General features: G+C 37.3%; 1 protein-coding gene across 1 annotated transcript; it reads left to right on the top strand.

Moving 5' to 3' along the window:
* Nucleotides 1-23,099, top strand: LOC102848181 (methylmalonic aciduria and homocystinuria type D homolog, mitochondrial-like). The gene is made up of 7 exons (XM_006880766.1): nucleotides 1-9; nucleotides 5,484-5,628; nucleotides 9,068-9,285; nucleotides 13,081-13,186; nucleotides 15,029-15,159; nucleotides 21,971-22,057; nucleotides 22,905-23,099. The coding sequence occupies exons 1-7, from the start codon at nucleotides 1-3 to the stop codon at nucleotides 23,097-23,099; spliced, it is 891 nt and encodes a 296-aa protein (XP_006880828.1).
* The last annotated feature ends 323 nt before the right edge of the window (nucleotides 23,100-23,422 follow it).

Here is a 23,422-nt window from a genome sequence, read left to right as displayed (position 1 = left end):
ATGGCCAATGTGAGTAAATCCTTAGTCGCCTAAGAGTCACAGGAACGTAGTTTGGGGAGAGTGTTAGGGAGTGGTTTTCCCTTTCTCCGTAGATGGATCAAAGTATCAAGGGGGGCAAGAGTCACTGAAGTGCGTTGTGCTTTGTCGATACCTGTGCTCATTTCCCAGTTTAATTTTCAAAAATCGAGAACTATTTTTAAACATTATTTCAGTAAGTATTCAACACTTATTTTTAAGCCTATTTTAACTTTTTGTCTTTTATTTTCGAATATTTTGTAAGCATCGTTAGCATTTATGAGCAGTGACCTTCCAGAGCCTACAAAACGAAGGTAAAGACTCTTACACGTACCAGCAATAATAACACCACCCACACTCTAGATAGCTGGACATCTGAAACAGATACAATAAAAGGAACAAAGGTTTGATTATAAAAAATATGCTAATGGATACCCATTATGCCCAGTGTTTGGATGAGCTTCCAGATTGATTTATGCTGGGAAGCAATAGGGGCATCCACTTGCTAAACTAGATGCCTCTGGAAACTCTACACGTTCTCTAGACTCTAGAAATATACAGAAATGATGTCAGTTATAAAACAGAGTTCTGTACAGTAATGATGTTAGTTAACAGAACAGAGTTCAGGTCTTTTGTGCAAAGCTTACTCTCAGTCATACTCGACTTTGCGATACTTAACCACTGCTAAATGAGACTAGTGCTGTTATATCTGGAGGAACACTCTTCCACTTTGTACATCACTCTTTGTCAACGTGCCGTATGAAGTAACCTGGGTTTGCTGTGATGCTGAGCCTTGTACCATTGGGGTATCAAATACCAGAATGGTTTCCCATTGTGGACAGTGTTTGGTGGAGCTCCCAAGTTTAAAACCGGTTTGGAAGCAGGAGTGGCATCTACTTCCTAAATCACATGCCTCTGGAAACTATGAACTTGGAATTGACGATAGTTATGGAGAGGCGTTAGGTCTTTTGTTCATAGAGTCACTATGAGTCACACTTGACTCGATGGCAGTCAGCAACAACAAAGGTAACGTACAGATTCAGAGTTTTATGTAGGGGAGTAGTCTAAGAATGTTTGTAAACACCTGTTTCAAGGATTGTCGTTGTTGGGTACCATAGAGTCCTAACAGACTCATAGTTGACCCTCGAGCCAGTTTTCAGAGGCAGTAAATCACAAGGGAGGGCGTTATCCATCATTCTCTGGCAGAGCTACTGGGGGATTCAAACTGCATCTCTTTGGGTTGACAACGCAACTCCTTACCATTAGGCCACAAGGGCTCTCTAGTCCCAGTCCCAAGGATTGGGGGATGGGGGGGCTGTCAGGTGGTATATGACACAGGGACTCTCTGAATAATAGATCTGAACCCTGGCTTATCCTTTGTCATCCTCATCCTCTCTGACCCACTTGAGCCCATTGCTCTATTCCGTCTGTGTCAGTCCATCTCCTTGGTAATCTTCCACTGACCCTCTGTTCTTTCCAAGGAATAAGAAGCGTAAATTAAGCCTCAAAGCGTAGTGAAACGTACCTCTCTTTTGTCTACCTCTCTTGGCTATGGTGATTTATTACTAACTAAATGTTATTTGGGATGGTGAGACTACTGCTGTTACATCTAATGAATTTTCAAGAAAAGTAAAACTGAACTTTATGTGGAATTCCTCTTATTTTTATGTTAGTATCCATTTCAGTTGTTTGCTGTGTTCTGTGGGCCACATGTCTGTGGATGATTATGGATGAACTCTTTAGACCATCAATTTCAATTTTCAGTATTTGGTACTGGCTTCGTTTCCTCATCCTTTGATGGCCAGATTATAACATCCTAAAACAATGCCTGAAAGACTGGGTTTCTTTTTATGTTACTAAGCTCTGATGACTTAGTAGTACTAATCCACCAGGTAGCTAGCTAGCTGTTCCAGGGGAAAGATGGGCAGTCAGCTCATGTGCTTTTCACTGCCTCTGAAAACTTGCTGGAGTGTCAACTATGAGTTTATCCTGTCTCGATAGTATACAACAACAAAGGACTTTACAATTAAATCTTACCAGCTTCCTATCTAACAATAAATATTTACTTTTACATGCCTTCATATGAATTATCATCTTTTATTATGTCTTTGCTCAGCATATTTTAAATTACCTTTAGATCCTGAAGTAAATACCTTTTAACTATAACGGTGAATTTATATGATAGAAACATTAAAAGCCTTAGTTTGTCTAATTGTTTGAAAATTGAGTATTGTTTTTGTCCCATTTGGGCAAGCTAGGCACAAATTTTAAGAGAATTTCTGTTGGGCAGTATCTTGCATACACAAGTCTTATTTTGGTGACATATCACAAAGGAGGTTATGTTTAGTCAGATCTTTTTAAAAAAGCAAGGAATTTGTTAGTCACAAAAGGAAGGAAAATAATGTTTTAAAATAATATGTTGCAAAGACTAAGATATTCCTTATTTTAGCATTTTCAGTTGTGCTTCTGAAAACTGGACATCAATAATATTGATGCATTTGGATGATGGTATTGGCAAAGAGTGTTATGTATTATAAGCACTACCAGCAGCAGGGACAATTTTATCTAGGAAGAAGTAAAGCCAGAGTGATCCTTAGAAATGAAAATGAGATTTTTTTCTCACATTCTTTGGACGTGTGAAAGGAGGGAGCGATTGCTGGAGAAGGATATCGTGCTTGGTAAAGTAGAGGTTCAGAGCAGAAGTAGGAAACTTCATTGACACATGCTGCAGCAGTAGGCACAAACATATAATTGTGAGAATGATGTAGGACTTGGCAGCACCACCAACAAAGACGTGAAGAAATACCCATTTTAGTTAAATAATCTCATAGTTTGAAAGAACACAAACAAGTATGAAAAATTATTTCTGCGTGACAAATGAGGTAAGAGAAGGGAAGAGAGGAAAACCAGTTAAGATGTTATCATACTTGTAGAAAGACATGAAGTAAATTTAAATTGGATTTCAAAATATTATGTAAACAGGAGGAAAGAACCAATTTGAAATATCAGATCTGGTTGGACTGTTTCAACATATTGATAACTAGTTCTCATATTATCTCGCTGTTGCCACTCAAGTTTGCACTGCCATTGTTGTTAGATGCTCCAACTCGCTGTGCACAACGGAACAAACTTCCACCTGATCCTCTGCCTTCAAATCTTTGCCATTCTTAACTCGTTACAGTTACTGTGTCAGTCCATTTCATTAAGAATCTTCCTTCACAGACCTACTTTTCTAAGCATGATTCTAATAGGACAGGGTTCAGGTCAGTTATTGATAGGGTTGCTGTGAGTCGTACTCAGCTCTAGGGCACCTAACAACTACTCCTCATGACTCTATGCCCAAAGTATGTGAGGTGAAATGTCAGCATCCTCACCTGTAAGGAGTGCTCTGGACTACCATTTGTTGTTGTTAAGTACTGTCAAGTAAGACTGAATCATAGCTGACCTTTCTGCAGGTTTCCATACACAGCAAATTATGTAGGAGGATATTACCCATCTTTCTCCACAGAGCAGCTGATGGATTTGAACCAAATGCCTTTAGAGTTGTCAGTGCAGACCACGAAGTCACAGAGCTCCCTAGGACTACCATTAACATTTTGAATAAAATCCAACCAGCCACTGAGTTGATGCTGACTCATGGTGACCATAAAGGACAGTAGAATTGCCTCATTGGGTTTCCAAAGCTAGAGGTCGTTAGAAGAAGAGACTGCCAGATCATTCTTTTTGCAGAGTGGCTGTTGGATTCTAACCACTAACCTTTCTGTTAGTAGCCAGGCTGCTTTACTACTTACTACCAGACTTATTTCCTATTAGTGTTACATTCATTAGAAATACACCTTATTATATCAGTTTACTCTAAGTCCTTCCTGCTTACTAATTAAAACTCTGGCTTGTAATTATAATGTAACAAACTATAAAGCCCATTATAGTTTGCCACAAGTTAGCTTTCAAGCATATTTGCTAGATTCTTTCATGTCTGCCAGCACTCTTCTGAATATACAGAATGTTGTGTTGTTAAGTGCTGTCAAGTCAGAGACGGCTCATAGTGACCCTGTGAATGAAAGATTTGAACACTTGTATAACTTTCGTTTCTCCAAAAATATATTCTGAATATTCAAAATTGAATATATACTTCATGAAACTTTTCCAGATTCTCAAGCCTCTTGCCATTTCAAATCTGTTCATTGGTGTTTCACAGATTGTACAATATTAGATTTTAATGTCTTTTTACTAAACCGAGAATCAGCACGTTTTTCTGTGAAGGGATAAATTGTTGCTCAATGCCAAAAAGTCAACTCTAAAGTATAGTGACCCTCAGTACAAAAGAGCAAACCTGATCCTACATGATCCTTACAATCTTGGCTGTGTTTAAGCCCATTTTTACAATCATTCACAGGCTTTCTAATCAGGAATCATCTCTTTCACTGAGCTTCTGTTTTTCCTAGCATGATGTCCCTTTCCGGAGACTGGTCTCTCCTGAAAACATGCCTAAAACCCTTCTCAGAAGCACTCCTTTATGTGTTGATTCACTTCTTCCAAGACGTATTTGTTTGTTTTGTCAGTCCATGCTATCTTCCATATTCTTCACTAACACTGCAACTCAAAAGCATACTTTCCAAGTCTTATACTCTGTTGCAACTCCTCAGCCTTGCCTTATGGAGTGAGAGCAGCTATATATACTACATTCATGAATGGGATGTGATTTATGTTACAGTAATATTTGTAAAGGTAGTTGGCAAACTCCTACATTAGATTACTATGACCCAAGTATTTTGTACAGTGTTATCAAAGGTATTTATATAATTATCCAAGCAACTGACTTCAGAGTCTAAAAAATTAACACATGGTAAGTGTTGTTGAGTAGAGTATGACTCATAATGATCCTATAACATATGAACAACATAAACCATATCCTATTCTGTGCCATTCTTATCATCTCTAATATGTTTGACCCCATTGCAGCAGCTACTGTATCAGTCCATCCCTTTGTAGGTCTTCATTTCCTTTGCTTACCCTCCACTTTTCCAAACATGATGTCTTTTTCCAAGGCATAGCTCCTCCCAACGACATACCCAAGTATGTGAGAAGAAGCTTCATCATACTTGCCTCTAAGTAGCACTCTGGCTGAGCTTTCTCTAATACATAGAAACATAAGACATAAAAAATGCACCACAGAGCAGTGTGCTAATATAAAACCAAGATGGGGGGAAATGGCGTGGAAATAATTGGGCTTTGTAACAGAAAAGGGATAGAATTAGAATGTAGACAGGATTTGATTCAAGCTCTCTATTTTGAGGACAAAAGAATCCTTAGCTCTGCTTCTATTTTAGTGTTATTCCTAAATACGATAACTTAGGGGATTCCTAGTCTCCCTTATATATGGCACTCTTGCATTCTGGCTTTCACTGGAAAAGAATTTTTTTTTTCTTCTTTTTTCTTTTTTAACCAAGGTAACACTTGTTTTTTAGGTGCTCTGTAACAGAGCCAGGCTGGTCTCCTACCTCCCAGGATTTTGCTCTTTAGTTAAAAGGGTTGTCAGTCCGAGAGCCTTTTCAACTGCAGGATCTTCAGGTTCTGATGAGTCTCATGTAGCCACTGCACCACCAGATATCTGTAAGTTAATTATTGTTGCTTTGTTTATAATTGTCTCAAAAATGTCATATAAGGACAAAAACTGTTCAGGCAAATGTTCAGGCAAAAACTATAATGGTCTTAGAAGAAAATTGGGAAGCAAAACTATGAAAATTATTTCATGTTTATGTGATAGATTATCAAACAGAACAAGTTTATGAACAGCATAAAACATAACAGACCTCATAAAAGTTGAATGTGGTATTGGGTGCCCTCAAGGGAACCACTCACAGTTGACCCTCCAATAGGTTTTCAGGGGCTATAAGTCATAGGAGAGGAGATTGCCTCTTTCTCTTACAGAGCCGCTTGTGGGTATGAACCACACCTGTTAGGCCACTTATAAAAGTTAAATACTTAAGTGTATCAAAAAAGTAAAAAGATCACTTACAAAGGGAATAAAATCGTTAGAAACAATATAACCTGTAAGATTCTACTATCTAAACATATATAAATGCAAATAAATAGGAAAATATTTTACAGCTTAACTAAAAGGACAATCCAATTTTTAAAAAAAGGGGGCAGAGGATATAAGCATTTGATCAAAGAGAATATTCATATGCCCAGCAAGCAAATACGTGAAAAGATGGTCAGCATCAGCTTTCAGAGAAATGGAAATCAAAACCTTTTCACTCCCACTAGGATGTTTAAAAGTTTTTAAAAAATAAATGCATATAATAACAAATCTTGTTGAGTATATTGGGAAATGAGAATCCTGAAACATTACTGGTACAAATGCAAAATTATAAATACAGCCATTGTAGAAAACGTTCTCAAAAAATGAAAAACTTACCTAAGATCCAATGATTTCACCCTGTGGAATTTAATAGAAATAACAGGGATTGATGTGCACACCTATTTTCATTACAGAATTACTCACAATTGGGAGGGGGGAAAAATGGGAACAACCTAAATGCTCATCAACTGATGAGTGGATAAGCAAAATGTAGTTAGTACTTGCAAAAATGAAACATTACTCAGCCATAAATAAAAGTGAACTCCAAAAGTATTTTGCAACACGAATGAACCTGGAGGACAGATGCGAAATATTCTCAATGTTTATGAAATGATAAAAATAGGTAAATATGCAGACTATGGTTTATTGGCTTCCAGAAGTAGGCCCGAGATAAAGGAAGAGAGGAATCATTTCCTTTGCAGCAGTCACTTTTTGTTTATGGTGATGGATGGGAAAAGGGAGAAGTTTGCACATCTTTATTAATAGAATTGATGTCAGTACATGAAAAGGTGTATGTAAAAAATGATGAAATGGCATAAGCTAGCTAGCAACAGTAATCAAAAATGGAGGCAACCTACAAATTATATTGCTATTATTGTTATATGCAAATTATTGTTAATACTGTTGTGTACCTGTTGAGTCAAAACCAATCCACAGCTGATCCTCTAGCGGGTTTTCAGAGACAGTAAATTGCACAGAAGGAGATTGCCCATCTTTCTCCCATGGAGCAACTGGTGGATTCAAACCACGTTCCTTTGCACTGGCAGCAGAGTTCCTTACCATTAAGCCACCAGAGCTCCCTAATACTAATGAGACAAAACCAATCACCTCAAAGGATTAATTTTGTTTGTTTGTTTGTTTGTTTGTTTGTTTGTTTGTTTAAGATCATGGACTCATAAGAGTAGTACAGTGAGTCAAGGATCTTAAAAGGTTATGAACTGTCTGAAATACAGTAATTGTTCTTATTCACCTGGAACAAAAAATGAAGGAAGCCTGAAAAATCAAAAGGAACTTGTTTATAGGATTAAATGTCTCACTGCCTCCTTTACCTTTAGATCAAATAGTACCTAAATGCCAGTGCGGAACACTTTGACCCTAATAGAAAGGAAATTTAGACAGAATGTTGTATTCTTAAAGAATCCAACTTACTGAGCCTACTGAATTTGGAGAGAAATCTCAAGATTATTGCTCTGAGCTATGCTTCCAACTGAATTTGACCTGTTAAAGTCACCTTTAAATTAAATGACAGTGTAGCTCAAAAAGTAAAGATTGTCACCTTGCTGCAGAAGGTCGACGACTGCAGTCTGCAGTATGGATTGATGCTCAATATCAAGAAAACAGATTCTCACCACTGGGCCAATTGGCAGCATCAGTATGGATAGTGAAGAGATTGAGATAGTTAACAGTTTTAGTTTACTTGGTTCCACAGGCAACACTCTAGGTAACAGCAGCCAGGAAATCAGGAGACAAATTGCATTGGGAAAGTCAGCTGCAAGGGACCTCTCAAGAGTACTGAAGAGCAATGATGTCAGGCTGGAGACTAAGGTGCGCCTGATCCAGGCTATAGTCTTCTTAATTATGTGCTGTGCATCGGAGAGTTGGGCAGTGAATAGGGATGATAGAGAATTGATGCCTTTGAGTTGTGGTGCTGGAGAAGAGTGTTGACTATACCATGGACTGCTAGGAGAACAAACAGGTTTGTCCTGGAGAGGGTGAACCCAGGATGCTCCTTGGAGTCAGGATTCTGAAGCTTCATCTGACATACTTTGGGCATGTTGCAAGGAGGGACTGGTCCTTGGAGAGGGACATCATGTTTGGGAGAGTGGAGGGATGGCGCAGGAGAGGAAGACCCTCAATAAGATGGATCGATTCTGTGAGTGGAGTGGTGGGAATGAATGTGTTTCAGACAGCAAGGTTGGCACAGGATAGAATGGTGTTTAGGGCTCTTGTACATAGGGTCACTATGAGTCACATATGACTTGATGGCGCATAACAACAACGACAACATCTGTATAAAACCAACAGTTCCTTTAAAACAGATACAGGTGTTAAGGCCAGGAAGTTGTAGATCAATGAGAGTGAAACATAAATAACAAGCATATTGACACAATGTGAGGATTATAACCAGCATCACAGATCATTATGTCTAAAAGTTGTTATAATTGGAGCTGATTTTGCTGTGTATCTTTGCACCAAAAATTATATGTATAATGTGTGGTTATGGAGGATTTTGCCTCGGGTCTGGTGGCGTTATCCATTGAGAGTTACACTGCTAACCCAAAGGCAGTGAGAAGTGTCTATTGTACAGATAGTTTAGAAATGGAAATTCTTTTTTAAAAATAAACATGCTTCATGTTTTCCATTTTAGTGACGTTTGCATCATTTGGTCACATCATCATGTATTTATTGTGTCTTATCTAGTCTGGCAGTTTTGTTTTCCAGATGAGCATGTTGGCTCTGTTTGATTTGATTGTCAGCTGACACAGTTGCTTTGATTAGGACTTTAAAAATGACATTAGACTAATGTTTTAGTCACACAAGAAAGCAATTTTTCTCCTTGTTTCTCTAAAAAAAAATCTTCCTCAATCAAGTAAAAAAATAGGTAATTGTATAAAGACCATTCTTGCAGTCTACCAATCAATGTCCTTGATTATTAAGGAGAAAATGACTAATTCATTTTATTGTCAGGCTCTCGAACAATCTGGCCTGATGAAACTATGGGACCATTTGGACCACAGGATCAGAGGTTCCAACTTCCTGGGAACATGGGCTTTGATTGCCACCTTAATGGGACATCTTCACAGAGGAAAAGCCAGGCTTATAAAACATTGCCTGATGTCCTGGCAGAACCTTTATCAAGTGAAAGACATGAGTTTGTGATGGCACAGTATGTTAATGAATTTCAGGTAAACCTGTTTATATCATTTGTTGTATTTTTCTAATTGTTAAGGTGGTATCACTTTCTGATTAATACAAATATTGTAGTGCTGCTGTTGTTATGGTGGAACTAACTTACAGCTGAGTCTCCAGTGGGTTGTCAAAGGCAGTAAATCACAAGGGAAGAGGTAGACCTTTCTCCACAGTACGGCTCGTGGATTCAAACCTTTGTGTTGGCAATGCAAACTCTTAGCACTAATCCACCAGAGCTCCCTTAACAATATAATACTTGCATTTAAAAAGTGAAAAGACCCCCTTATTTCCAATATATACAAACTACCATAATTCAGCTTCTAAACATTGGCATTATCCTGAATATTTTTGGTATAATTATTTTTTACTTTGTTATAATCTTTAGTCATTCTTGCTTTATAAATATTCCTAGTAAGTACATACGTAATTAATGCATTATTTCATACTTATATAATGTAGTTCTATTTTGCTATAGATTTAGGATCCCTAATTTTTATTTTTATAAAAAAAACCGATCATTACAATTTGTGTCTGGATAAAATTCTAATGAATTTTATAATCCTTTCATCATTTTCAAGCATGAGAAAATGAAAGAGATTTCCAGAATGCTGAAAGACTGCTTAATATTTCAGGAAGGTATAAATTATTTATTGTTTTGTTTTGAGTTTTTAACATTACTTTCATTCATATGGAAAGTTATATGCAATCCACTTCTATTGTCAGGTTCCTAATGCTTCTCATTTTTCATATTTCCATGTGATTTCAAGCTATGTTTTTAATTAAATATGCATTATTAGGAGGAATTCTCATTTTGTCTTATATGAAATGGCCAGTTATTGGGACACAGTTGACCACCTCTTTCTTAGCTTGAGTTATGTCCTCTTGACTTCTTGTTCCTCTTCTGCCTATGAAGTAAATTATTATTTCCAATAGGTTTCCATCCTCCTGCATATGTGAATTACTCCCTGGTCAATTAATCCCTTCATTGCCTCCACAAATGGTGTTTGTATTATGACTCAAACTCATATTTCTTTCTCTGACATTTCTTAGCCGTGGTTCTGTATTTCTTCTGCCTGCTGCATATCTTCACAATAGCTATCTCGCATACTTTCAAATTTTACCTGTCTAAATCTAAACTTTCTGGCGGCTTAGTGGTAAGGAATTGTGCTGCCAACCCAAAGGCACGTGCTTTGACTCCCTAGCATCTTTGTGGGAGAAAGATGGATGAGCAGTGTCCTCCTATGCTGTTTACTGCTTCTGAAAACCCACTGGAGGCTGAGCTATGAGTCAGTTCCAACTAAAAAATTATCAAACCACAATTCTGAAGTCAAGCTTTTAAGATTTACAGCCTTGAAAACCTGACCAAAAACCAGTATGACATCAGTGAGTGAGTGAATGCTGAAGTGGCATAGTAGATTATGTGAGGGTATTCTAATCCAAAGATTGTTAGTTGAAACCTATCAGCCACTTAACAGGACAAGAGTTGAGAATTTACACCAATAATGAGTCTGAAAGTTAAAACCTTTCATAACTTTGATCTCTTTTCTTTCCTGTTTTATCTTCATTCCCATTATTCAGCAACCACACATATTCTTCACTTTTTCAAATGCACCATTCTTTTATTACCTCGTGCCTTGTAGTGATAATTTTTTACAGAAATGTTTTTCCTCCTGGATTCCTAAGCTCCATTTCTCATTTTTTTTACCCATTTTCCTTACCTAAAACATGCATTAATCAAGATCAATTTCAGATACATTTCAGCCTTTTCCTGATTCCTCATGACAAAACAAATTTCTTCCCCATTTGTACACCTGTAAGATGAGCTTTATTTATAGCACTTTTCATATTAAATTGCATTTATGTATTTGTGCTTATTTTTCTTCTTCTAGATATGAGATTTCTAAGGTTAAAGATTGATTTTTACTGTTTTTTTAACCATTGTAGTACATGCTTCTGACATAGTGCCTGATGTTTGTAGTGGTGGTGGTTGTTACGTGCCATTGAGTCAACTACAACTCATAGTGACCCTGTGCACAATAGCTCTGAACCCTGCTCTATCCTGAGCCAATCTCACCGTCTCTGGCACACCTTATTACCCAGTTACTGTGTCAGTCCATCTCATCCAGGTCTTCCTCTCCAGTGCTGTCCCTCCACCCTGCCATGCATGATATTCTTCCCCAGAGATTGTTCCCTCCTTTCTGCATGCTCAGACTATGTGAGACAGAGCTTCAAAATCCTTGCCTCCCAGAAGCAACTTGGTTTTACCCTCTCCAGGACAGACCTGTTAGTTCTTTTGACAGTCGATGGTATGCTGATTTCGGCACCACAACTCAAAGGCATCACTTTCTGTCATACTTGGTCATTGTCCAGCTTTCTGATGCATAGCAAGTAATTGTGAAGACCATGGCCTGGATCAGGTGCATCTTAGTCTCGAGACTGACATCCCTTGCAGCATTTTGAAGAGGTCCCTTGCAGCAGATTTTCCTAATGCAATTCATCATTTGATTTCCTAACCAATGGAGCCAAGAATGTTATTTTGCAAGTTGAAATTAACAATCTCAGTCTCTTTCTATCTTATCATGATGCTGCCAGTTGACCCAGTGGGGTGAATCTTTGTTTTCTTGATGGTGAACTTAATTCCATATTGCAAACTGCAGTCCTTCACCTTCTGCAGCAGATACTTCAAGCCCTCCTCTATTTCAGCAACCAAGGTGTCATCTGCCGAATGAAGGTTGTTGATGAGTCTTCCTCCAATCAAGATGCCACATTCCTCCTCATGAAGTCTAGCCTCCCTAATGATTTGTTCTGCATACAGATTGAAAGATGTGGAGACAGAGTACATCTCTGATGCACTCCTTTCCTGATTTTGAACCATGTAGTGTTTCCTTGTTCTGTCTCCTGGTCCAAGTATAGATTTCACATGAGCACTATCAGTTCTGGGATTCCCATTCTTCTCAAGGTTAGCCAGATTTGTGATCCACACAGTCAAATACCTTTGCATAGTCAGTGAAGCACATATACATTACTCTGGTACTCTGCTATTGGCCAAGACCCATCTGACATTTGCATTGATCTCCCTAGTTCCACGGCCTCTTCTGAACTTAACTTGTATATCTGGTAGTTCTCTGTCGATGTACTGTTCCAGTCACTTTTGAATTATTTTCAGCAGGATTTTGCTTGCCTGTGGTATTAGTGATATTGGTCTAGAATTTTACATTCTGTTGGATCATCCTTTTTTGGAAGGAGAATAAATATCAATCTTGTCTAGTCATTTGGCCAGGTGGTTGCCCTGCAAATTTCTTGGCACAGCCTGGTATGTGTATGTAGTAGACTTCCAATAAATTTCCAACGAATAAAAGAGGAACCACTTTTTGTAAGGAGAGATTATATTTCATGTTGTTTTATAAGTTACTATTACTCCTATTTTACAGATTATAGAGTTAAAAAGAAGATATAGTATCTTAAAATAGCAGACAGTAGCATTATAAAACAACATGACGTATTTCTTTTCTTAGCTATCTTATTTTTATGAAGTTGTAGAATATCAATATATGAATAAATTCTTAACATTTTAATAAATATTTTTTTGAAGTGTTAAATTGAATATTAATTAAAAAATAGTTTTAGAATCTAACAGCACTCTTTCAAGTTTTCCATTCATCCCAACCCCATTTATATTAAAATTAAGGGAATAAAACAAAACAAAAACTTATGTAAAATAACTCCAAAAACATAAGACATTACTTTTGGGGGAATCTAGGATTCATTTGTTTTCTTTTTTATTCCCCTAGGGTAATGATACACCTCTTGAACAAGAAGTTAATAGTGCAGAAACTTACTTTGAAAGTGCTAAAGTAGAGTGTGCCATCCAAACATGTCCAGAATTGTTGAGAAGAGGTAAGTGTTGTGTAATGGACTCTAAGCATTTTCATGCACTCTACAGTTTTTGTACACAGCAAAACACACATTAATTCAACATTCTGAATACCTGCTAAAAGTTCAGCTCTGAGTCAGTTCCAGCAGGAGGGCACATAACAGGAACATGTGGAAAATTTAGTGATGATTCCGTTTCTTTGAATTGAGCAACCATCCTCACCCTCTTTTCCCAAGTTGTTTCTCTCATTAACATAAACTCGCTATCTTGTAGGGTTCCTACTAGTCTTTTGATTTGCTAATTCCAGGTATCAGTAGTTCTTAAAGAAATATAATACTAAAGGCAGACATTTCTCTCTCATTCCCATTGAGTCTGCACTGACTCATGGCTGACGCTTGTTGTTTTAACATTTAAAAACTTTTCTTATAGGTCAGTAGTTTCAGGGATTTATCTGATTTCCATAGCTCCAAAGTATGGAATCCATGAAAATTTTGACATTTTGTTCTACATTTTCTTCCCTTGTTTCAAATATGCCTCTATTGAATCTGTGGTCTAAATATTTGGTAACAGTAGCTGGCACTGGCTGGTTATTGGTTATGGTCTCAGTGCAGTAAAGGCAGTTGTTCCTGGCAGTAGTTAGCCACACATTCTGTTTCCTCCTATGCCTGACTTCCCTCCTCTTGCTCTAGGGGAATAAAGAACAGTTGAGCCTTGAATGGCGGCTTGCAAGCTTTTAAGATCCCAGGTACTATATAACCTGGAGATAAGTCAGGCACTAGACACACTATTAGGTCAGTTAACTGGGATATGTCATGAAACCATAACCTTAAACTTCCAAGAACTAACTCTCATGAGTTGTTTGGTTGTACATAAACAGCCTTTTTCCCCCTACATAGCTCTTGCCAGTTCATCTTTATTTACAGATGTACTAGCAATTACAGTAATTGGCTCTGCAACCATACCTTTAATCACCATAATATTACCATCACCATTAACATCCTTTAATAACTGCCCTTCTACCTCTGGCAACTAAAACACTAATAAACTTAGGCTTTTGTATAGTTCTCATGCACTATTTGGCAATTTAGTATCACAGCAATGTATTTTCAGAAGAAAGATGTGCATTCTGCTTCCGTTATGATTTACAACCTCAGATACTGTGGAGGATTGCTGTAATGAGTTTGAGTGTGTTTTTAGTAATTATTTTTATTTGAAAGTTTACAAATCATACTGATTTTTCATTATTCGTACATATTTTGTTTTCTAAATTAATTAATTTTCTAAATTAATTAATTAATTACAGTTGGTTAATCACAATGTCTTACTGTATATGGCCTATCCCTTCACCAAGCTTACCTGTTTAAGTAACTTTTACTCCTCCGTTGCTCCCTTTCTATCCTTACAATGATTCTTTGTGTAAACTTTTCCTTAGCTTTTTAGAATGTTCTTAAACTAGTCCTTTTGTGGCTGACTCATGATTCATACATGTTGTGCAGTGTTTTACAAATTCTGTATCATTTTTTAATGTATAATATGCCATGGTATTAATTTACCATATTTTCTTTAGCCATTTATACATTGATGTACACTTTTTAGTTGTTTCTCTTTCTTTATTATTATAATAATGCTACCATAGACTGAGTTTGTCTGTTTCTCTTTATAGCCCAGATCTCTTGTCATTTTAGGATGTACTTGTAGTAGTGAGATTACTAGATCATACGGTATTTCTATTCTCAGCTCTCTGAGGAGGCACCATACTACTTTCTGTAGAGTATCAAGTCCTTTAATGCATTTGGTTTTCTTTGGTTTTGTTTTTTTAACCAAATTAATTTCTCCTTGATATTTTTATTCTGTTTTCGGTTTAGATTTTGAATCACTGTTTCCAGAAGTAACAACCAACAAATTAATGGTTTTGACTGTAACACAGAAAACTAACAATGATATGACTATGTGGAGTGAGGAAGTAGAAAATGAGAGAGAAATGCTTTTAGAAAAGGTAATCATTTAATTGCTGATATTTCCAGTTATTTTTAATTCCCTGCTAAAGGGAATATTTTTAGTTTTCTTCAATTGCTACAGTATTTTCAATTGCTTAAATAGCCATCTGAAGGTGGGACATTGAATAATGAAGACCACAGAAGTGTTGATACCTTTGAACAGTAGTGTTGGTGAAAAGTACTGAATATACACTGTGGACTAGCAAAAGAACAAATAAATTTGTCTCAGAGAAAATGCAAGTGGGGTACTCGTTAGAAACAAGGATGATGAAACTTCATCTAACATACTGTGGACATGTTCTCAGGAGAAGCCAGTCCTTGGAGAAAGATATGCTGGGTAGAGGTTTTGCAAGAGTGATTGACAAAGTAACAGATGGCTCTAGTATGTCAGAGGTCACGAGGTGGGTGCAGGGTCAGGCAGAGTCCCAGTCTATTGCTAACAGGGTGGTTAAGAAGGCATGGCCAAAAACAAAGGATTTCATGGTTTACATGTCATTAGGGTGATGTCAAGTGAACTACAGCTCAAGTTGACTTGATGGCACAACATTTAAATCATGAAATCTCTTTTAAAAACTGCATGGTTTTTACATTTTATTTGGAGTTAATACTGTAAATTGGGGAAGTTTTTGTCTTCAGGATAGATTGTTCATCACTAGTTAAGGATGATGTGGAGCAGTAGCTAAGGTTCTCTTAATCACACTTTTCGTGGGGGGCTTTTCTTAATTGTTGTGACACTTCGTACAGTGGAAGGAAACCTTACCTGTACCAGCGTCACAGTGTCTGCTAAGCCCTTTGTTGGAATCATTGTATCAGTCCATCTCATTGAAGGACACCTTTCTAAGTGACCTGTTTTTCCAAGCAGAATGTACTTTTCCATGGACTGACCTCTCTCAGCAACATGCCCAAGAAAAAACCATCCATGCTTCTAAGGAGCACTCTGGCTGTACATCTTCCAAGATAAATTTGTTTATTCTTCTAGCAGTCCATGTCCACCATTTACTATTCTTCAATGCCATCAGTTCTTGTCTTCTTTATTTATTGTCTAACATTTTCATGCATATGAAGAAATTGATACTACCAGAACTTGAATTAGGTGCACCATAGTCTTTTTAAAATAACTATGTGTATATAGTTATATACAGTATTTGTATTTCTAGGAGTGTGGGTGTCCACATCCTAAACCACATGCCTCTGGAAACTGTGAACTTGGAAAAATAACGACAATTATGGAAAGCTAGTAGGTCTTTTGTCTATAGAGGCACACTTCATTCAACGGCAGACAACATTTTTTATTGATTTCACATGCAAGCAAGATTCTACTGAAGATTATCCAAAAACGACTGGAACAGCACATCAGCAGAGAACTGCCAGAAGTCCAGGCTGGGTTTAGAAGGGGTCGTGGTACTAGGGACAGTGTAGCTGATGTTAGATGGATCTTGGCTGAAGGCGGGAATACCAGAAGAATGTCTATCTGTGTTTCATTGATTATGCAAAGGCATTTGACTGTGTGGATCATAACTAACTGTGGCTGACTCTGAGAAGAATGGGAATCCCAGAACACTTGATCGTGCTGATGAGAACCCTATACTTGAACCAAGAGGCAGTCGTCAGAACAGAGCAAGGAAACACTACATTGTTCAAAATTGGGATGGGCGTACGCCAGGGATATGTCCTATCTCCATACCTTTTCAACCTATATGCAGAACAGATTATCCGGGAGGCTGGACTCTGTGAGGAGAAATGTGGGGTCAAGATTGGTGGAAGATCTATCAGCAGTCTGTGTTATGCAGATGACACAACCCTACTTGCTGAAACTGAGGAGGACCTCATGCACTTGTGCAGAGGGTCAAGGACTGCAACCTCCAATATGGGTTCAGGTTCAGTATCAAGAAGACAAAGATTCTCACCACTGGACCAATTGGCAGCATCAGGATGGATGGTGAAGAGATTGAGATTGTTCACAGCTTTAGTTTGTTTGGCTCTACAGACAACACTCTTGGCACCAGTAGCCAGGAAATTAAAAGACATATTTCGATGGGAAAGCCTGCTATTAGGAACCTCTCCAAAGTACTGAAGAGCAATGTTGTCTCTCTAGTGACTAAGGTGCGTGTGATACAGGCCATGGTCTTTGCTATCACTTGTTATCCATCATAGACAGTTGGACAGTGACCAAGGAGGATAGAAGGAGAATTGATGCCTTTGAGCTGTGGTGCTGGAAAAGAGTATTGAGAGTACTATGGACTGCTAGGAAAACAAACAGATTCATTTTGGAAAGGGTTAAACCAGGTAGCTCGTTGGAGGCAAGGGTTCTGAGGCTCCGTCTTACATACTTTGGACATGTTGTAAGGAGAGACTGGCCCTTGGAGAAGGACATCATGCATGGGAGGGTGGAGGGACAGCACAGGAGGGGAAGGCCCTCTATGAGGTGGATCGATTCAATGACTGGGGTAATCGGGATGGGAGTGTCAGACACAGTGCGATTGGCACAGGACAGAGCAGAGTTTAGGGCTGTTGTACATAGGGTCACTATGAGTCGCAAGCGACTCAATGGCACTTAACAACAACAACAACATATATATATATCATTCTATAGTAAACATGTTCTGTTGTACTTGGTACTAGTAGTCAGAATAAATGTATTGGAAAAGTCTGTAGTCAGGGACTTGTCCAGATTATTGAGGAGCATTGATGTTAATCTAAGGACCATAGTCTTTTTAGTCAGTTGCTATGCTGCTGAGAGCTAGATGGTGGGTTAGGATGACAGAAGAAACATTGATGCCTTAGAACTGTGGTTGGAGAACAGTACTAAATATATTGGATTGCCGAAAAAAAAAAACAAAAACAGAAAATGCAGCCAGAGTGCTGCTCTTTGGAGGCAAAGTTAATGAGGCTTCGTCTCACATACTTTGGACATCTTGCTAAGAGCAGTTATTTATTGGAGAGGGTTATCATACTTGGGAAGGTGGAAGGATGGTCAAAGTTTCCAAGGAAGACCCTTGACCAAGCAGATTGACACAGTGATTACAGCAATGGGCTTGAGTATGTCAGATTGTGAAGATGGCACACGATAGGACAGAGTTCTGATCTGTTGTTCATAAGGTCACTATGTACTTGACTGAATGGCACCTGGCAACAACATAGATCACTCACTACCGTTGAGGCCTTCTGACTCCGTGCCCTTACATGGAGTTCCCAAAACTGTGAATCTTAGCAGGAGGAGACTACCTGTCTTTCTTCTAAGGAGACACTGGTGATTTTGAACCACCTGAGACACTTTGGCATTTTGGTTAGCAGAACAACATGCTAGACTTTGCCACCTGGAGAGCTCCTGGTAGGTAGGTAGGTAGATAGAAAGAAATTAAATACTCAGCAGAATATTTTATGAAAGTGCTTTCATACTTAAGGGTTCCATATAAAGCTTTGCTAACAAATTGCATATAGTGCTCAGCCACCAAATTAGCAAGTAGGGGGCTCTGGTGGTCTAGTCTTTAAGGAGTTGTGCTGCTACCCAAAAGGTGGCGCCCATCTGGCACTTTGAATCCAACAGCAGCTCCACAGGAGAAAAATGGGAGATTGACAGCCTCTCAGAATGCACGGAATGGTCAACTGTGAGTGACTTCTGACTCGACAACAATGAGAAAAAATGAAAAAGTTGTGATTTAATTAAGAAGGAAGTTGTGAAGAAGCAGTAAACATTTTCTCTGCTTTTAAGGAAGTGTAGGCGATACCTAACAATAATCATTTATTTACATAATCAGATCATGCTTAGTACATAACACGTTTATTTTCAGGACGATTCTCACATGTGCATTGTATTAAAACTCAAATTCACTGTTGACAGGTTTCTGGAGTTCTAAATTGTAATGAGACAAGATTGCTCATTTTTAGTCCTGAAGAGCCACATGAACCACCAGAGGCACATAGGCTTTATTGTTAAGCAGCACAACTTGCTGTAGACTCGTCCACCAAAGCTCCTCTAGTGCATTGCACTAGTGGTCTTAATTTTTGTCAGTTAAAGATTCTGAGCCTACTCTGTTACTGGCTCCAGGATAGTATAACTCGGTTTTTCTGTTGCCTTGAAATGGCCACAAGTTTCATCATGTAATTTATTTATTTTTTTTTCTATGAATCTTAATTGACTGAACTGTAGAGGGTTTGGTTTTGGATTTGGGATGCTATATTTCAGCCATGTTATTAGTTACTTTGGACATAACCCTTACTGTCCAAGTAGGTATTTTTCGTTTAATGATTTAGATCTTTTTTTTTTCCAGCAGATGTCAGTGTTTGCTATTGATGAACAAAAATCTTACATGAAAATACTCAAAATTAATTTTTTTTTGTCATTTAGAATTCCTTTAGTTAATATTTGTAGATATTTGATTGTACTGATCTCATTTCCTTGTAGAATTTTTTTTACATGGCAGGGGCTGTTCATTAAATTGAAATATATTCTAGTGTCTTTTTAAGATTTATGTGAATTCATGAAATACAGTGATACAGGATATAAAGTGTGGGAAAATAGATTGAATATAATGTAATTTTAGAGTTTATCATTAGTTTATATGATAACAGGATAAAATAGCACCCTTTAAAAAAAAAGAACTAGTTACTGAGCATTTCAGTCTTTCTAGGTAATAGCTGTACTTAGTTTTGGTGGCCTAGTGGTAAGGAGCTTTGCTGCCAACTCAGAAGCACACTATTCAAATCCACCAGCTGTTCTATAGGAGAAAGATGTGTGTTCTCCTCCCATGCAATTTACAGTCTCTGAAAACCCACTGGAGGGTCAGATCTGAGTTGGTCTGACTCTACAGCACGTAATGGCAACATCACAACTACTCAGCTGTTGTCCTATTATTAGAGGAACCATAGTCAAAACAGTATGTAAGAAAATAGTCAGGACTTTCCCCCCTCACTAAAACTTAATTACAGAAAAGGAGGTTAGATTTGATTCTCAGACTTTAGTTTATTGGCCACTGACTTCAGACACAGTCTGTATTCCTAAGATTTAATCTTTCAGGAATCTCAGCTGAATGACAGAGAGCCTTAGTGATGTCTGTTCCTTTGCCTGGACGGTATATCCACTGTTTCCTAGAATTGCACAATCCCTAGTATCATTCAACTCTTAATCTCAGTGGGCAATTTCTGTTAAGTCTTTTGTATTTTTTAATTGTGATTTTAAAGAAAGTTTATAGAAATGCTGGATTTTTCATTCGTTCATTGTTACAGTTTGTTGTTGTTTTTTATTAAAAAAAAAAAAAACATGCACCCATTGTTGCATATTCCCCCCTCCAAGTTTTAAGGAATCATAATGTGCATGTATGGCCTAGCCCCGGCTATTGAACCAGGTACTTGGTCTGCAGACTTCTCAGGAGCCTTTTTGTGCACTTCTTCATCTTGTGCCTTGGTCTATAAATCCCAGATAGTCACCACATAGGAACTCTACTTTCCACCTCCTCACATTAGCCACGCTGTTCTTTGGATTCCATTTCTTTGCCTTACTGCAGGAAAATGACCCCAAACAGAAAACTAACAAGCAAGGGGATCACCTCATTTGCTTCCATTCTGTCAGGGAGTAGAGAAAACAGTTGCTGCGTCTATACATTCTCTAGTTTGCACCAGAATGGTATGACTGGAAGTAAATCTAAATTTGTTTTTAAGCGTTTACTGTCTACCCTTTTTTAATGGTGATGATGATGCCATGAAGTCAGAGCCAACTCATAACTGACCTTTCAGCAAATTTCCAGAAGTTTTAAATTGCACAAGGGAGGCAACTGGCCATCTTTCTCCCTTGGTACAACTAGTGGATTCTTAACAGCATAGTTTCAGATTAGCAATGCAGCTACTTACCATTAGGCCCTTAGAGCTTCCTATTTTTAGTAGTGTAATGTGGTCAGTGTAGTGTGGTCTTAATATATGTATCTTTTCCTTATTTAAATGTTTGACAGTGTTAATAAGAGTCCCTCGGCGATGCAAGCAGTTAAGCACCGGACTGTTAACCAAAAACTGCTTGTTTGAACCAACCCATAGACACTTCAGAATACCTTGACAACCTTATGGAGCAGTTCTCCTCCACCTAGATGATATCACCATAACTCAGAGTCAACTCAGTGGCAGCTCACAACAGCAAAGAAAAACTCCACAGGAATGTTAGGATAGTGAGACCAAAGTTTTGAATAAGCAGTACGTGCACATGGTATGTAGTGAATTTATGTTACACAAAAGATACCAAGGGGTGTGGAAGGAAGCCTATGCATTCCTTCCACACTTGTTGTTCGAAGCACCATGGTCTCAGTTAGTACATTATGAGGCATGCAAGTATTGTTGAAGGACATAAAAGTGTATGTTTTTAAACAGCTTTCATTCAGCTAATGAAGACTGGCTTATACATTTTCATTACTGAATATTTTCCTTTTCTTGGTTTATTGCTAATTATCTCCATGATGATACATAACAGCTGTAGTTTATAATTTTATATAAATTCATACAATAAATAGCACAGAATGTTTATGAAAATTAATAAAATATAATTATAGAAAAAATAAAAAAATAAATTTTCAAGGCAAAAAAAAAAAGAATTGGAAATAGAGACAAAAAAATAAGGAAATCAGACTTTTTGAAAGAAATTAAAGTATTATATGAACCATTAATCTTTGGGAATGGTGAAAACAATCTTGGGCTTAGTTTTTTATTCGTTCTATTGAGTTCTGTATTGTGCAACAAAGATAATGAAAAGGTTATTAAAAAATAAAATATATACAGTAATTGTATATTGAACTTGTTAAAATGTTCTATTTTTTTTTAATAATTCAGTTCATTAATGGTGCTAAGGAAATTTGCTATGCTCTTCGAGCTGAAGGCTACTGGGCGGACTTTATTGACCCATCATCTGGTTTGGCAGTAAGTAATTAAATTTCTTTTTAAAGATAGATTATAGTACTTTAAGCAGGAGTGGCTTGAGGATTTTCCTAATCTTGGTAAAAGTAGATCATCCACAAGTATTTTAAAACCTTACAGTTTTGCCAGAGAAGTACTACTCTGAACCTGTTACATTGACGGCTTTGAAGGACCTCTCTCTCTCAGTTTGCTTCCTTATCTTAACCTTTTTTAATTAAAAATATTCATATCTGCACTCACTAATGGATATTATTTAATTTGCACTGAGGTGATGAACTTCCTCTTTGCTGAAAATTAAAAGCCAGTTAATTTTTTTTTTTTTTATTAACTGAAAGGAATATAGATGCTAAGTGTTTAGAAAGGAGAAATGCTTTGAGGTTTTTTTAATTGATATTTGTAAAGTTTTGCTTTAAAGAAAAACTAGATCCTTGTTCTGGCTCATTTTAGATTGACTATACCTTTCATTTACCAAGAATAACAAGTTATTTTCGCTTTTTAAATCTTAAATGGTAATCTTACAATTTTAATATATATACTGCTTCTTCTCAAAGTCCAAAAGATCTAGGACAGACTTTGAGAGAAAACGTGCTCTTTAGTATCCTCATCTTGAAAATCGCTCATTCTATCCATTAAGGTTGTGTAATGTTAAGGACATGTTTTTAGGTAATATTCTCTAATAATTCCTATTAACAGAATGCTATTTCTAGATAATAAGGATGATAAGGTGGTAAAGTTTACATGTGAACTTTCTTTGTTGTAGTTATTTGACCTTTTAATTATATAGAATGTTAAATAAAAAACAACATAGCATCTTTTCAGTTAATGACAGTATGTTTTTCATTTCTTCTAGTTTTTTGGACCATATACCAACAACACACTTTTTGAAACTGATGAACGCTATCGTCATTTAGGATTCTCTGTTGATGATCTTGGCTGCTGTAAAGTGATTCGTCATAGCATCTGGGGTACTCATGCATTTGTAGGTAGCATTTTCACTGATGCAACACCAGAGAGCCATATTATGAAGAAATTAAGTGGCAACTAGCAGTCTTGACAATGTATTTTACTGTACTGTTGGTACATAAATTTGATCTGTAAACACTAGCAAAAACTGCGGTTTTAAAAACCTACATATTTTGAGGTACTTATGTCAGGATTATTAAATTTACAACATTGGCAAACGATTTGTGATTTTTAAATTGCAATTCTTTGATGTTCATATTATCATTGAGCACATGTTGAACATAGCCACAATGTATAGACTGTGGTGATTAACATGTAACCAGGATATGAATGAGTTCTTATTTCTTCCCTTGTTGGATAAACCTGTTTTCATTCTTTTTCTCCATAAATAAATCACACATTCAG

This window comes from Elephantulus edwardii, unplaced genomic scaffold (genome assembly GCF_000299155.1).
Source record: "Elephantulus edwardii isolate Elephantulus edwardi_28Jun2011 unplaced genomic scaffold, EleEdw1.0 scaffold00010, whole genome shotgun sequence".
Taxonomy (NCBI): Eukaryota; Metazoa; Chordata; class Mammalia; order Macroscelidea; family Macroscelididae; genus Elephantulus; species Elephantulus edwardii.
The sequence above is the reverse complement of the archived record's forward strand: the minus strand, read 5'-3'. Positions and strand labels throughout refer to the sequence as shown.